The following is a 14581-nucleotide window of genomic DNA, read 5'->3' on the forward strand; positions in this document are numbered from 1 at the left end:
TGGTAAGAGGTCCTGAATAGGTAAAACAATGTTGACCGAGCACAAAGTAGGAAGACACACACTTCCTGATTTTAAAACATACTATACAGCTACAGTAATCAAAACGGCCTTTTACTGGTATAACCAAAGACATAGACCAAAGGAATAGAATTCAGAGTCCAGAAATAAATCCATGTGTCTATGGTCAACTGACTTTTGACAAGGGTGCTAAGTCCATTCAATGAGGAAAGAAGTGTCTCTTCAGTAAACTGTGCTGGGAAAATTGGATTTCCACATGCAGAAAAATGAAACAGGATCCATGCCTCAGACCATCCACAGAAACAAATTCAAAATGGAACAAGGACCTAAATGTGCAAACTAAAACCACAAAATTCTTAGAAGAACAAGCAGGGGCAATGCTGTCAGGCCTACCTTTCAATAATGGATTATCTAATATAATAACAAAAGCACAAACAGCAAAAGACATAATAAGTGGGATCTCATAAAAATTAAAAACTTTTGTTCATCAAAAGACTACAAAAAAAGTGAAAAGACAAGCTACTGCCTGGGCGAATATCTTCAGAAACTGTATATCCAATAAGAATACAATAGCCAAAATATATATAAAACTTTGATAACTTAACAACAAGACAACAAATAACCCAATCATAAAATGGGCAAAGGACTTGAATGGACATTTCGCTAAAAAGGACATTCAAATGGACACCAAACACATGAAAAGATATTCAGTGTCATTAGCCATCAGAGAGATGCAAATCGAAACCACAATGAGCTACCATTTCACTCCCACTAGGACGGCTAAGATTAAAACAAACAAACAAACAAACAAACCAACCAGAAAATAACTGTTAGGATGTGGGAAAACCGGAACCCTTACCTTTGCTGGTGGGAATGCAAAATGGTACAGCCTTTGTGAAAAAAACTGTGGCAGGTCCTTAAAAACCTAAAAATAGAACTACCATAAAAAACCATATGACTCAGCAATTCCACTTCTAGGTATATACTCAAAAGACTTGAAAGCAGGGACTCAAATAGAGTCTTGTACACCAATGTTAACTGCAGCACTATTCATAATAGCCAAAAGGTGGAAACAACGTAAATGCCCATCAGCAAATGAATGGATTAACAGAGTGTGGTACATACATACAATGGAATACTGCTTAGCCAGTAGGAGAAATGAAGTCTTGATACATGCTACAGTATAGATGGAGCTTGAAGACATGCTAAGTGAAATAATCCAATCACAAAAGAACAAATACTGATTTGTATGAAAAATAAAGAATCCAACAAGGCTGGCATTAACCCAAAAAACACAAAATAATAAATGCTGGAGAGGTTGCGGAGAGCCTGGAACACTTATACACTGCTCGTGGGACTGTAAAATGGTACAACCACTTTGGAAATCGATTTGGCGCTTCCTTAAAAAGCTAGAAATAGAACTAACACACGATCCAGCAATCCCACTCCTTGGAATATATCCTAGAGAAATAAGAGCCTTTACACGAACAGATACATGCACACCCATGTTCACTGCAGCACTGCTTACAATAGCAAGAAGATGGAAGCAACCAAGGTGCCCATCAACAGATGAATGGATAAATAACTTATGGTATATTCACACAATTGATAAAGAACAATGATGAATCCGTGAAACATTTCATAACATGGAGGAATCTGGAAGGCATTATGCTGAGTGAAATTAATCAGTTGCAAAAGGACAAATATGATAAGAACTCAAGAACTAGTTTTGACAGGGATGAAGATATTCTTTGATGTTCACGAGAGCGGGGAGGGAGGGAGGGAGGGGGTATCCACTAATTAGATAATAAGCAAGAACTATTTTAGGTGAAGGGAAAGACAACACACAATACAGGAAAGGTCAATACAACTGGACTAAACCTAAAGCTAAGAAGTTTCCTGAATACACTGAAGGCTTCGAAGGCTAGCATAGCAGGGGCGGGGGTCAATTGGCATAGTAAAATCTATCAAGAAAACATTCTGCATCCCACTTTGGAGAGTGGCGGCTGTGGTCTTAAATGTGAACAAGTGGCCATCTAAGATGTATCAACTGGTCTCAACCCACCTGGAGCAAAGGTAAATGAAAACCACCAAAGACACAAGGTAATTACGAGCCCGAGAGACAGAAGGGGTCACATAAATTAGAGACTACATCGGCCTGAGACTGGAAGAACTAGATGGTGCCTGGCTACAACCAATGACTGCCCTGATAGGGAACACAACAGAGAACCCCTGAAGCAGCAGGAGAGCAGTGGGTTGCAGACCTCAAATTCTCATAAAAAGACCAGACTTAATGGTCTGATTGAGATTAGAAGGACCCCAGAGGTCATGGTCCGCAGGCCTTCTGTTAGCCCAAGACAGGAACCATTCCCAAAGACAAATCTTCAGACAAGGATTGGACTGGACTATAGGATAGAAAATGATACTGGGGAGGAGTAAGCTTCTTGGATCAAATAGACACATGAGACTACGTGGGCAGCTCCTGTCTGGAGGGGAGATGAGAAGGCAGAGGGGGACAGAAGCTGGCTGGACACAAAAATAGAGGGTGGAGAGAAGGAGTCTGCTGTCTCATTGCAGGGAGAGCAACTAGGAGTATATAAAAGCAAGGTGTATATAAATTTTTGTATGAGAGACTGACTTGATTTGTAAACTTTCACTGAAAGCACAATAAAAATGAAAATAAAAATAAGTAAAGAAAAGACAAATGTATAGAGACCAAAGTTTAGTAGTGGTTACCAGGGACAGGAGGGAGGGGGAAAGGGTAGTTAATGGTGATGGAAAAATCACATTGATTAAGGGTAGGACTGCACAGCTAATTATTGTAATTGTTTTCAATAAGTTGTTCACCTGTAAAAAGTTGAATTGGCAAATGTTGGGTGATACATTTATAACAATGACAAAAAAAAAAAAAAGGAGCTGCTGAGGCTACTTATGTACAACCAAACACCTCATGGGATTTGGTTCCTTGGTTTTTAGGGTCATGGTTTCGTGGATCTTCCCAGTTAATTGGTCTGATAATATGTGGATCTTCCCAGTTAATTGGTCTGATAATATGTTTAGTACTGCTGTTCCACCTCTTAGTTCATTGCTTAGTGCCTGGGGTCTTAAATGCTTGCAAGTGGCCATCTAAGGCACAACAATTGGTCTCTATTCACCTAGAGCAACAGAAGAAGGACAGTCAGGAATAGGAGGAGGATATGGAATGTGTGGTTAATTGTCTCCATGAACAACTGCCTTCTTTACCATGAGATCAGCAGAACTGGATGGTGCCTGGCTACCACTATTGAATATTTTGATCAAAGATTCCATAGAAAAATCCTGATAAAAAGGGGGAAATGTAGAACAGAATTTCAAATTCTCATGGACTCCAGACTTTCTGGAGCCATGGAGGGTGAACGAACCCCTAAAACTATTGCCCTGAGATAATCTTTAAATCTTAAACCAAAAGTATCCCCTGATATCATCTAAAAATCAAATAATAGTTTAGCTTAATTAGTAAAAACATTCTGCCTTGAGCATAATTTTTTTTTGAGAACTATCTGTATGGGATAAAACTGACAACAGCAATTCGAAAGATTAGATAGGAACCTTAGGTGGCAGTGAGTTTATGTCAATGAGCGAGAAACAACTCAGAAAAGGAGGGTGAGTATTGTTGCACAGCTCGAAGAATGTAATTAATGTCACTAAATTGTTCAGGTAGAAAGTGTTGAATTGGTTTATGTTTTGCTGTGTACGTTCTCAACAACAAACTAAATAAAATTTAGGAAAAAAAACACAGGTAAGTATCTTTCTGGTATCCTTTCACTGTATTTATTTAATCTGTATGCTGAGCAAATAATCTGAGAAGCTGAACTGTATGAAGAAGAACACGGCATCAGGATTGGAGGAAGACTCATTAGCAACCTGCATTATGCAGATGACACAACCCCGTTTGCTGAAAGTGAAGAGGACTTGAAGCACTTACTGATGAAGATCAAAGACCAGAGCATTCAGTATGGATTACACCTCAACATAAAGAAAACAAAAATCCTCACAACTGGACCACTAAGCAACATCATGATAAACGGAGAAAAGATCGAAGTTGTCAAGGACTTCATTTTACTTGGATCCACAGTCAACACCCGTGGAAGCAGCAGTCAAGAAATCAAACACGCATTGTATTGGGCAAATCTGCTGCAAAAGACCTCTTTGAAGTGTTAAAAAGCAAAGATGTTATCTTAAAGACTAAGGTGTGCCTGACCCAAGGCTTGATGTTTTCAATCGCCTCATACGCATGCAAAACTAGACGGTGAATAAGGAAGACCAAAGAAGAATTGATGCCTTTGAATGATGTTGTTGGTAAAGAGTATTGAATATACCATGGACTGCCAAAAGAACAAACAAATCTGTCTTGGAAGAAGTACAGCCAGAATGCTCCTTAGAAGCAAGGATGGCGAGATTTTGTCTTTCATACTTTGGATGTGTTATCAGGAGGGATCAGTCCCTGAAGAAGGACATCATTTTTGGTAATGTAGAGGGTCAGTGAAAAAGAAGACCCTCAACGAGATGGATTGACACAGTGGCTGCAACAATGGACTCAAGCATAACAACGATCCTGAGGATGGTGCAGGACTGGGCAGTGTTTTGTTCTGTTGTAAATAGGGCTGCTACGAGTCGAAACCAACTCAACAGCACCAGACAACAACTAATACTTTAAATAACTCACATTCCTCCATGAAGAGTATGCTGTTAATAAAATTAACGAAATCAGCTAAGTTTTTAAGGAACTTAGCACATAAAGATATTCAACATAATCCAAGTATAAGGTAAACATTTTATGTGAACTGGAGTCTTCAAGTGTTCCACCTGCCCTGTCGGCAGAGACGGTGAAGAGGACAAGGCTGGAGAAGGTACAGTGGAGAGGTCCTCTTCCAATTCTTGAAATAGAGCATTTCAGAGCAGAAGTAGGAGCCATGGGTGACTGCCTGATTTCCTGAAACTCAAAATACATCAGCGTGGTGGTCATGGCTGGATCCTTCCTGAAGTCTTGCTCTACCACACTGTCAGCTGGGTTTTGTGGAGTTGCGGGCACTGAACAGGGCACATGGCTCAGGCTGATCGGTGAGGACTGAGGATGGAAGACAGCTGAGGACACATCCTCTCCAGTCCCAGAACCATTTTAAAAACCCTGGAAGGGCCTATCCTTGATAAGGGTGTCATGGTTATATGACGTTATAAACAGCTGAGAACACCACTCTGCAGTCACAGCTAAAGGGACACTGACAGGGATCTTTTATTTAAACTGGGACAGGCCATGTGCTTGTCCCCGGGCACAAACTCTGCTGTGAAATGTAGCACCATTTTGGACAACCCCATCTGCGTGTCACCATCACTTCAAATGATCTAAATCCAAAATAATTGTTGTCTCCCATGCTAGTGTCCCTTCTTAAGTGGGGCCACTGTGTCAGTTATCTCTAGTCAATTTGAGGAAGTCAATACTTTTGAGACTTTCCACATCACCTATATCCTCTGATGTCTCTCTGCTGGTCACCTCCATGTTTGCTCTAAGATTCCTTCTTAGGCTCTTGCCCTGTGCTACTCTGCACCCCAGAGGGCTTATTTGGCCCAGGGCTTCTTGCCTACTTGGCTTCTGAGTAGGCTTGGCATAAGACTGGAGGGCAGGAGGGGGAGACACTGGGATCTCTCTTTGCCTGTACCATACCTCTAGCCAGTGGCTGCTTCTCCTCAGCTCCAGCCCCTACTAGGCCACCAGGCCACAGTTCCATCTCCATGAGGATGGTGCCACCTCATGGGCCCTGGTGACACCACTGCCTCTTATTGTCCCTCCTGCCCTAAGGGGAGCAGTGGTTTCCTGTTTTTGATTATCTCTGGGTTGCCTGATCATCCCCATTTTGACTTCTCTTTTGTGCTGTCATCTGTATAACCAAGTCCCTTTGGGGAATCTCTCGAGGTTTTTTTCCCTTGACACCTAAGAGTATGGTGGTTTTCCTCCTAGACTCACAGCTCTACTGGGCCAGACTCTTCCCCACTCTGTGGCTGGGCTACTCACCAGCTTCCCTGCTGCTCTCCCTACCCCAGTCTGTCCTAGAGTTTGCTGCCAGCCACCACCCTTCTCAGACACAAGCCCACTCGACTTCTCTTACTGTTTCCTGTCCTCACCATGTAAGCGGACCCATCAGCCAGGCTACACCTCAGGCTTAATCCCAATTGCAGCCACAGCTATTCTTTTCTAGAAGGCTCTCCCTTCACCTCTCCCCTTATTTAGGCCCTACCAGTTATTCAAGGATCAGCTCGCATGGCACCACTGCACTGAAGCCCTCAGTGCCCTTACCTGACTAACAAGGATTTGCCTGTTCTGACCTCCTGTAGTGTCTATGATTTGTTCCTTTCATTATCTCCACTCAAACCACATTCCACTTTCACTTAACTGTTTCACCTGAGTATGTACTCTGCTCCCAATAAGGTCGTAAGCTCAATAAGACAGAAACAGTACCTTACAGTTAACTCCTTTGCACTTAAAACGAGACTTTTTTGTATTAAGCACAACATACAGTTAATAAAATAATCACTGAATGAACAAACCAATCCCATTGCCATTGAGTTGATTCCGACTCATAGCAACCCTATAGGACAGAGTAGAACTGCTCCATAGGGTTTCCAAGGAGTGCCTGGTGGATTTGAACTGCCGACCTTTTGGTTAGCAGCTGAGCTCTTAACCACTATGCCACCAGGGTTTCTGTTGAATGTACAAGGAGATTAGTAATAGTATGTTCCTCTGCATGACAAACACATCTTCTTTCTCCCAAAAGACAGTAAGAATGCAGTAGTCACATCAGTACAGGCAGACTTCAGTGATATGGCTCTTATACCCTTGCCAGGCACAGGGTAGTATCAGGCACCTGCTGTACCAACACAGACTCAGCAGGCACTGATGGACAGGGTTGCCACGCTGAGGGCCAACTTATAGAGTGCCTCGGTGCTGTAGCTAAGCCAGCGTCCTCCACTGATACTCACTGGGCCACCTCAGCTAATCCTTTGAAGGACACAAAGACATTTGTCTCAGCACACCGCTCCACTTTGAAAGCCCTACCTTTTCATGAATGCATCCCAAGTCAAATGGCTGTCAACCCCTACATCTTAAAACTCTAGAATAAAACTGCTATTTTATTTTTTGTTCTGCCTGTGGCTTTTCATTTTAATATCCCAATCAAGGAAAAGTCAAATCAAGCTTTAATTGACTGATTTTTAAGAAGAAGCTGAGGATTTTCTGAGAAGAAATTTTCTGAGCAAATGTTCTCTGGTCATGTTCCAGATAAGCAGATGTTAACCATTTTTCATCTGATTTCCATTTGCCTTCCACGCCCTCACCATTTGTTTCTAAGCCCGTGATTTATGGTAGAGTACGGCTGCTAACCAAAGGGTCAGCAGTTCAAATCTGCCAGGCGCTCCTTGGAAACTCTATGGGGCAGTTCTACTCTATCCTGTAGGGTTGCTACGAGTCGGGATCAACTCGACGGCACTGGGTTTGGTTATACTACTACAAACGTCAGGAGTGCACAGCCTTCGCCTCAGCTGTCTACAGACTGCTCGAATGGAGGAAAGACCCCCGGGTCTGCCCTGCTCAGTGCTTGGCAGTCCCAGCCAACAGGAAGAAGGAGCGACTTACGGTTCTGGAGGCAGCAGCATGTGTTGGTGATGCTGAGTGGGGCTTGGCAGAACTCTGAAAGGAGGGCAGGCAGAACCTCTGGCCTATGTCCGGAGGGGAAGAGGAGGCATAGATGCGGTTTTCTAATCGCTCAGGTTCGTGCTTATAGGATTCCAGAGGAAACGTGTGCTGCTTGGTCACCTGGGTGGGTGTAGACGGAGAAGAGGGGAGGCCGGAGGCTGGGAGGAGGAAATACCAGAGTGCTGTTAGATGTCTGGCTGCAAGAGAGGATCTTATGTTTCTAAGTGCCAAACAGTTCAAATGGCAAACATCTATAGTATCAAATCTGAATACTGGGCAAAAGCTTCTATAAACATGTCTAGTCCTTTGGAACCAGCTGTGTCCAGGGATTCCCTCATCGTTCAAATTGGGTTGAGGGCAGGATTCCCTTGTTGGGTGAGGTGCTCAAATAGTACAGAAGGTATCTGGGGAAGGGCTTCTTACACACACTTGCACCAGATGCTATTTTCCTCCATTTAAACAAATATCGTTTGGTCACCCTTACAAAGCACTGTGCCAAGAGCCGCCATGGTGGTTACCCATATTTACTGAGGTAAAGCATAGGTAGGAAAGTTACCAAATATTCAGTAGAGACATGTCATGTGTTGCAGAAGCCACATGACAATATGCATTAAGAACCAGAGGAGACACTGCTGTGATTATCCAAATGAGCAACATAAATATTTCTGTTATAGTTCACAGTGGTGAGAATTCACTATGAAGACAAATGCTGAAGAGGATTCCAGAGAATGGGTGGGAACTTGAAAAATGAAGATTTAGATGGGCAAGTGGAGGGGGCTATGATGGCCCACGGTGCCAGTAGAGAGTTTTGAGGGCACAGGCAGGGCCTGGCGGGAGTGAGGCATCTGGGCTCCTGCAGTGCGGGAGCTGACTGGCATCTTACACCAACCTCCAGCTGGTGCTGCCGGAAGATAATGCTACCCCAAATGATTTGTTTTCCAAGATAAGCGGAATCTGGGTTTGGGTCAGATATCTCCTGTCTTATAAGCAAGCAGGTAAATTTTAAAAATTTAAATTATGCAAGCAAACCAAAGATGTCAGAAGACATGGCCCCAGTCACCCTTTGCTTCTTTGGCCCTGCACAGTCATCAGTACCACCCCATCGCTGGGTGGCTTGTGGTTCTGTCTCCCCACAGAGTCCCGTCCACTACCATCATCACTCTCCCAAAGAATCTGCCACTCCTCAGTGCCCACTCACCCATCTCTTCCTCCAGACTCTGGGCTGGGGTACCTCCACCCCGGGACTCAGAGACCACTTTCCATTTGGCCTGTGTGCTCCCAGGCTACAGTAGACTGACCCTAAAACCAAATGTAGAAACGCTAAGTCTCCTCTCTCCAACAAGGCCCACACCTATCCTTTGGGCCCTTTGTGTCTCCACAGTACCTAGTCTCTGGGTGGGGCCGGTGCTTGCTGAACACCCAGGGTCTGACGGGTAAGGGGTGAGAATGGAGCTGCAAAGGGAAGAGAGATACGATGTTCGGCCACATGCCCAACTGTGGGGTGGTACGTGGTTCTTGGGTGGGAGTTTTGGAATAACAATTAGAGGAGGGCTTTAGGGTGTGAAGCCCCCAGGAAGGTGTAAAGCCCCCGGCAGGTTGTGCTCAGGAAGCCCTGGTGGCTCTCCGCTAGGTAACTCTAGGTGAAGGCAGAGGAGATTGAAGGGTCTACTCATTTTTTTTTTTTTTGTAGGACACAAAACAGAACGCAAAAGGCCCCTGTCATGGATGGAATTATGTCCCCCAAAAAATATGTGTATCAATTTGAGTAGGCCATGATTCCCAGTATTGTGTGGTTGTCCTCCATCTCGTGATTGTACTTGTATGTTAAAGAGGATTACGGTGGGATTGTAACACCTTCATAAAGGTCACATCCCCAATCCAAGGTAAAGGGAGTTTCCCTGGGGTGTGGCCTGCGCCACCTTTTTATCTTACAAGAGACAAAAGGAAAGCGAAGCAAGCAGAGAGTTGGGGACCTCATACCACGAAGAAAGCAGTGCTGGGAGCCGAGCGTGTCCTTTGGACCCAGGGTCTCTTTGTGGAGAAGCTCCTAGTCCAGGGGAAAACTGATGAGAAGGCCAACAGAGAGAGAAAGTCTTCCCCTGGAGCTGACACCTCAAATTTGGACTTTTAGCCTACTTTACTGTGCAGAAATAAATTTCTCTTTGTTAAGGTCATCTACTCGTGGTATTTCTGTTACACCGGCACTAGATAACTAAGACAGCACCTAACAGTAAAGCTCCAAACTATTTTGAATCTGCCTTCCCAAAAAAGTTTTTCCCCAAAGGTCTTGAGAAGCAAGCCCTGCCTTGAGGCAGTAGCAGATCTGATCTGAAAGCCACTTCTCAGAGCAGTGGGTTGGTTTGGTGGAGATGTCCACCAGGAGGCACCTGGCCCAATCCAGGCTGCTCTCCGGGCCAGGCTCCAGCTTCGCAGTGGCGCCAGCCAAGTTGGGGTGTGGGGCTCCTGGGTCTGTCAAAGGGCTCTGCTGGGATCCAGGAGCTGCCACTGGTGCTTTCTGTATTGTTTGCAGAGCCAGGGTCTGGCCGGCCACAGACCCCGTGAGGCGGTGCGTCCTCCATGGCTCTTCAGGGTGAAGGCCCAGCAGGCAGGCGCACACGGACTCCTCCTGGTGGCCCCATGGGCTGGTGCTGTGGTGGCACTCTCACACCTGTCCCCCCCCCCCACCACTGCTAGACACTGGGGCCCTCGCCTCTGCTCTTTGTGCTCGGCAGACATGTGCTGGAGGACTGGCAAGGGGAAGACTAGGCGGGGCAGGTGGCATTTCATGTTGTAAAGACCAGGTTACCATCCACTTCCTGAGAGCCTATGAGGACACATAGGCCAGCCGCCCCCTGCCAGTCTCCAGTCTTTGTGTGTAAGGGCTGCCTGTGACCGCTAATGTTTCTCTAGCTATGGCAAAAGGCACTTGTCTACCAGAACTTGGAGGCACAATTTAAAGAAAGACAGACCCTCCAGCTGGCCTGTCCCAGACCCAGCTCAGATTTTCTGCTCTAGCCACGCCACATAGGAATTTTCAAAGGCCCCTAGGAAACATACCTCTAGGGAGACATTTTGGCAATGTCTATCAAAATCACCAATGCACACACTTCCTTGATCCAGTGATTCTACTTCTGGGCATTTATTCCTCAGATATACTGTCCACCTGCTCAATGGCAAGTATATGGGGTTACTCACAACCACAGAGCTTTTCAAAAGAGGAAAGAAGAATATACACATCTGTCTGCCTGTCTGAATATGCTGAGTATCTCCAGAAGCTCTGCAGGAATCCAGAAATGCTGGCCACCTTTGGGGACAGGAACAAGTGGTAGGGAAGACTTTCATTATACACTCTTTCCTATTTTTTAAACTTGATATCATGTGAATGTATTATCTATTCAGAAAATTACTTTTTAAAGCCACTGTTCTACTTTTGAGCCAAACACTGGTCACGCCATATTTGAACATTTTTCAACCTCCTACCCCATCCCAGCCTTCCTTTCCCCAGCTTGCACAGGTTGGCTCCACTGGGCTAGAGTGCCTCCAAGAGAAGGGCCTCGTCTTCCTTGGCCTGGTATCCTCTAGAGCATGTTTCCCACCCTTTGTTTCTATATTTCTATGATTGTAGTCTCATCTCTGCAGGAAGCTATCTCATTTACAACGTTCTTCAGGGATGATCCACAGTCACCGTGTGGAAGGAATATTCATATCCAGTGAGAAGTACTTGATAGTTCTTTGGAGACAGAACGTTCATTTCACAAGTATAAATAATTACAAGAGAAAGTGACGAAGCAGCTTGCCACCTAAATGGGCTTTTTAAAACACAAACTATGCCTTCTCCTTTCCTATGGCATTGCCCTTTTTCAGTAGTCTACATATGAATAATCCTAGCTAATTTCTGGACAGAGGGCAAGAGGTAAGGCTGGTTAGAGAAGACTGGGAGCCACATATAAAACTTTGCTAGATGAGGAGAAAATAAAGTGGCGTTTTAATTTGGTGGCGGGAACAAACTTTTTCTTGTGGGACTGAATGACATTCTTCACCCCTCAGGAAAGCTCCCCTCACTGAAATCTTTTAAGGATCAAAAGGTGCTCCCATCTTTTCACCTTGCCTTCCTGCTCCTTCCTTGCTCCTTTCCCAGAGCAGGTAAACCTGTGACGGAAACAGGATGAAACTCTGGACTCTAGAGGGGAAAGTGAATAGGCGTATGTGCTTAATTTAGGGGCACAGGAAAAGAACCTTCCTGGAACTAAAAATATGTCCCACTTTTTGCTGATACCTGAAATACCTTTCAAAGGGGATGAGGCCTTTCAGTACAACACCACCTCTTTTGCACAGAGCTTTACTGTGTACCCAGTTCTTTCACACAGTATTGCTCCATTGAATCCTCACAACAAGCCTGTGAGAGAGGGGAGTAGATTTATCATCCCATTTCACAGAGGAAGAAACTGATGACTTTCACAGTCCTTTAGTGAGTAAATGGCAAAGGTTACACTTGAACTCTAGTGTTCTGATTTCAAATCTAAACTCTTTTGCCATGATTAAACTGAGATACCTCCAAACACCTGCTGTCCTCCAAGAAGTGGAGGGAACCATCCTGGGAGCAGTTCAGAGACCAGCAAACCTGTCAGAAAGGGCACAGGAGGCAGGGCTGCCACCTTTGTGGTTTTAAAGGATGGAGCCACCACCCAATACATCTCAGAGAGTAGAGTACCACCTCCTAGGTTACAGAGTCAGGTTGATGCTACCTCAGTTCCAGAGGGTTAGACCAAGAGAATGGGGCTGTCACTCATAGGTGGGGGACAGGACTGCCATTCCTGTGGGTCAGGAAAATGGGGCCACCACTCAAAGTTGAGGGGACAGGACTACTATGTTAGTTGGTCAGGAGAACAGAGCCATCCAGGGTTAAGGAGGTGGGGTCACAACTCAGGTGGACCAGAAGAATGGTGCTGCCCAAAGCCAAAGGAGTGGGGTTGTCACTCCAGTGGGCCTATAAGGTGGGACTGGCACCCAAAGCCAAGGGCCTCTGCCTGAATCCAGAGAGATAGCCAATGCCAGAGCCTGAAGGGTGGAGTCATTGCCCAGATGTGCCCGGAAAAGAGTTTATTTTCAAGCCTTGAGAACTAATGAAATTTGTTCTGCTGGGTTTTAGACTTGCTTGGTACCTGTGGCCCTTCTTTTCCCTCCAATTTCTCCCATTTGGAATGGGAATGTCTATCCTGTATCTGTCTGACCACTGTACTTTGGAAGTACATAACCTGTATTCTAGGCTTCACAGGTCCACAGATGGAAAGGGACTTTGCCATAGGACGGAACACACCCAGAGTCTCACCTACACTGGATTTAGATGATTCGGAAGATGAGATTTTAGGCTTAGAGTTGATGTTGGAATAGGATAAGGCTTTTGGGATGATGTGATAGAATGAATGCGTTTTGTATATGAGAAGGACATTAATGTGGGGCGATGAGTGGGTAGAAGTTATGGACTAAATTGTGTCCCCCCAAAATATGTGTTAGAATCCTAGCCCCTATACCTGTGGGTATGATCCTTTTTGGAAATAGAGTTCTCTTTGTTATGTTAATTAGACCATACCTGAGTAGGCTGGGTTCTAAATCTAATCACGCTGAATTATAAAAAGAGCAGATTAGACACAGAGATATGCACATGTGGAAGAACACAGATGCCATGTGAGGATCACCAGGCAACCAAGGAACACCTGGGGCTACTGATGACGAAGGAATAGACATGGCTGAGACCCTGATTTGGAATTTTAAACTTTAGAACAGTAAGAAAATAGATCTCTGTTCTTTAAAGGCACCCACTTTCGCTATTTCTGTTACACACAGCAGCACTAAGAGGCTAAGACAAGCTGTTTTATGGGAGGCAAGGGGAGCTGAGATGGGTTATAAAAGGAAAGTGGATTAGGCAAGGATGATATTTCTAGACTTTCTCTCTTTATTAAAAATTGGTGTCACAATTCACAAATAAAGGGGATTATGGGGCCACAAGGAGCTCTGGTGGCACAGTGATTAAAGCACTCAGCTACTAACCAAAAAGTTGGTGGATCAAACCTACCAGCTGCTCCATAGGAAAAAGATATGGCAGTCTGCTTCCGCAAAGATTACAGCCTTGGAAACCCTATGGGGCAGTTCTACGTTATCCTATAGGGTCCCTATGAGTTGAAATGCACTCAATAGCAGTGGGTTTGGGTGGGGAAAACATTGACATAATTTCCATTACTTTTAAGTAAACAAAAAAAAAACCCAAACCCACTGCCATCAAGTCGATTCTGACTCATAACGACCCTATAGGACAGAGTAGAACCGCCCCATAGAGTTTCCAAGGAGCGCCTGGTGGATTTGAACTGCCAACCTTTTGGTCAGCAGCTGTAGCTCTTAACCACTACGCCACCAGGGCTTCCGGTAATTATTTCTGAATTGTAGGGTAAACTGCCGAACTCAAGTCTTTGAGAAAAACCATCTGATCAGCAAATCACAGATATTCATCAGCTGCTGTGGGCCAAGTGTGGGCTGGTGTGGGAGGGAATGTGTGACGGACGAGGGCGAAGTCTGTAACCCTTCCATCTGGTTCGGAAAAACAAGAGACAAAAACACAACAAAAACAAAAAACAAACCCACAACACCATGCACAAACACTGGCGCAGAGGGCATCCGGAGCAGGAGGAGCTCAGAGAAAAAGGGAGCCCAGGGCGGCAGACTGGGAACATGAGACACACCGGGGAGAAGCCAGGCCTGGGCCCTGAAGAATGCAACGATCTGCCCTAATTCCGGCGACTCTCCTCTGGGATCCCACAGGACCGGGACGTGGTTATAATAAGG

The 14581-nt window shown here is 45.0% G+C and overlaps 1 protein-coding gene across 6 annotated transcripts in view; it reads right to left on the reverse strand.

Moving 5' to 3' along the window:
• The window catches only part of PRKAG2 (protein kinase AMP-activated non-catalytic subunit gamma 2), a 421068-nt gene that overhangs the window by 161660 nt on the left and 244827 nt on the right, over positions 1-14581 (reverse strand). For 5 of the 6 annotated variants that reach the window (XM_064275064.1, XM_064275063.1, XM_064275061.1 and 2 more), the window contains one exon: positions 7685-7902. In XM_064275064.1, the coding sequence (XP_064131134.1) occupies positions 7685-7902 (218 nt within the window). Of the gene's footprint in view, positions 1-7684; positions 7903-8942; positions 13977-14581 lie in introns of those variants that run through there. The other variant, XM_064275065.1, reaches the window with a different exon arrangement.

This window comes from Loxodonta africana, chromosome 22 (genome assembly GCF_030014295.1).
Source record: "Loxodonta africana isolate mLoxAfr1 chromosome 22, mLoxAfr1.hap2, whole genome shotgun sequence".
Lineage (NCBI taxonomy): Eukaryota > Metazoa > Chordata > Mammalia > Proboscidea > Elephantidae > Loxodonta > Loxodonta africana.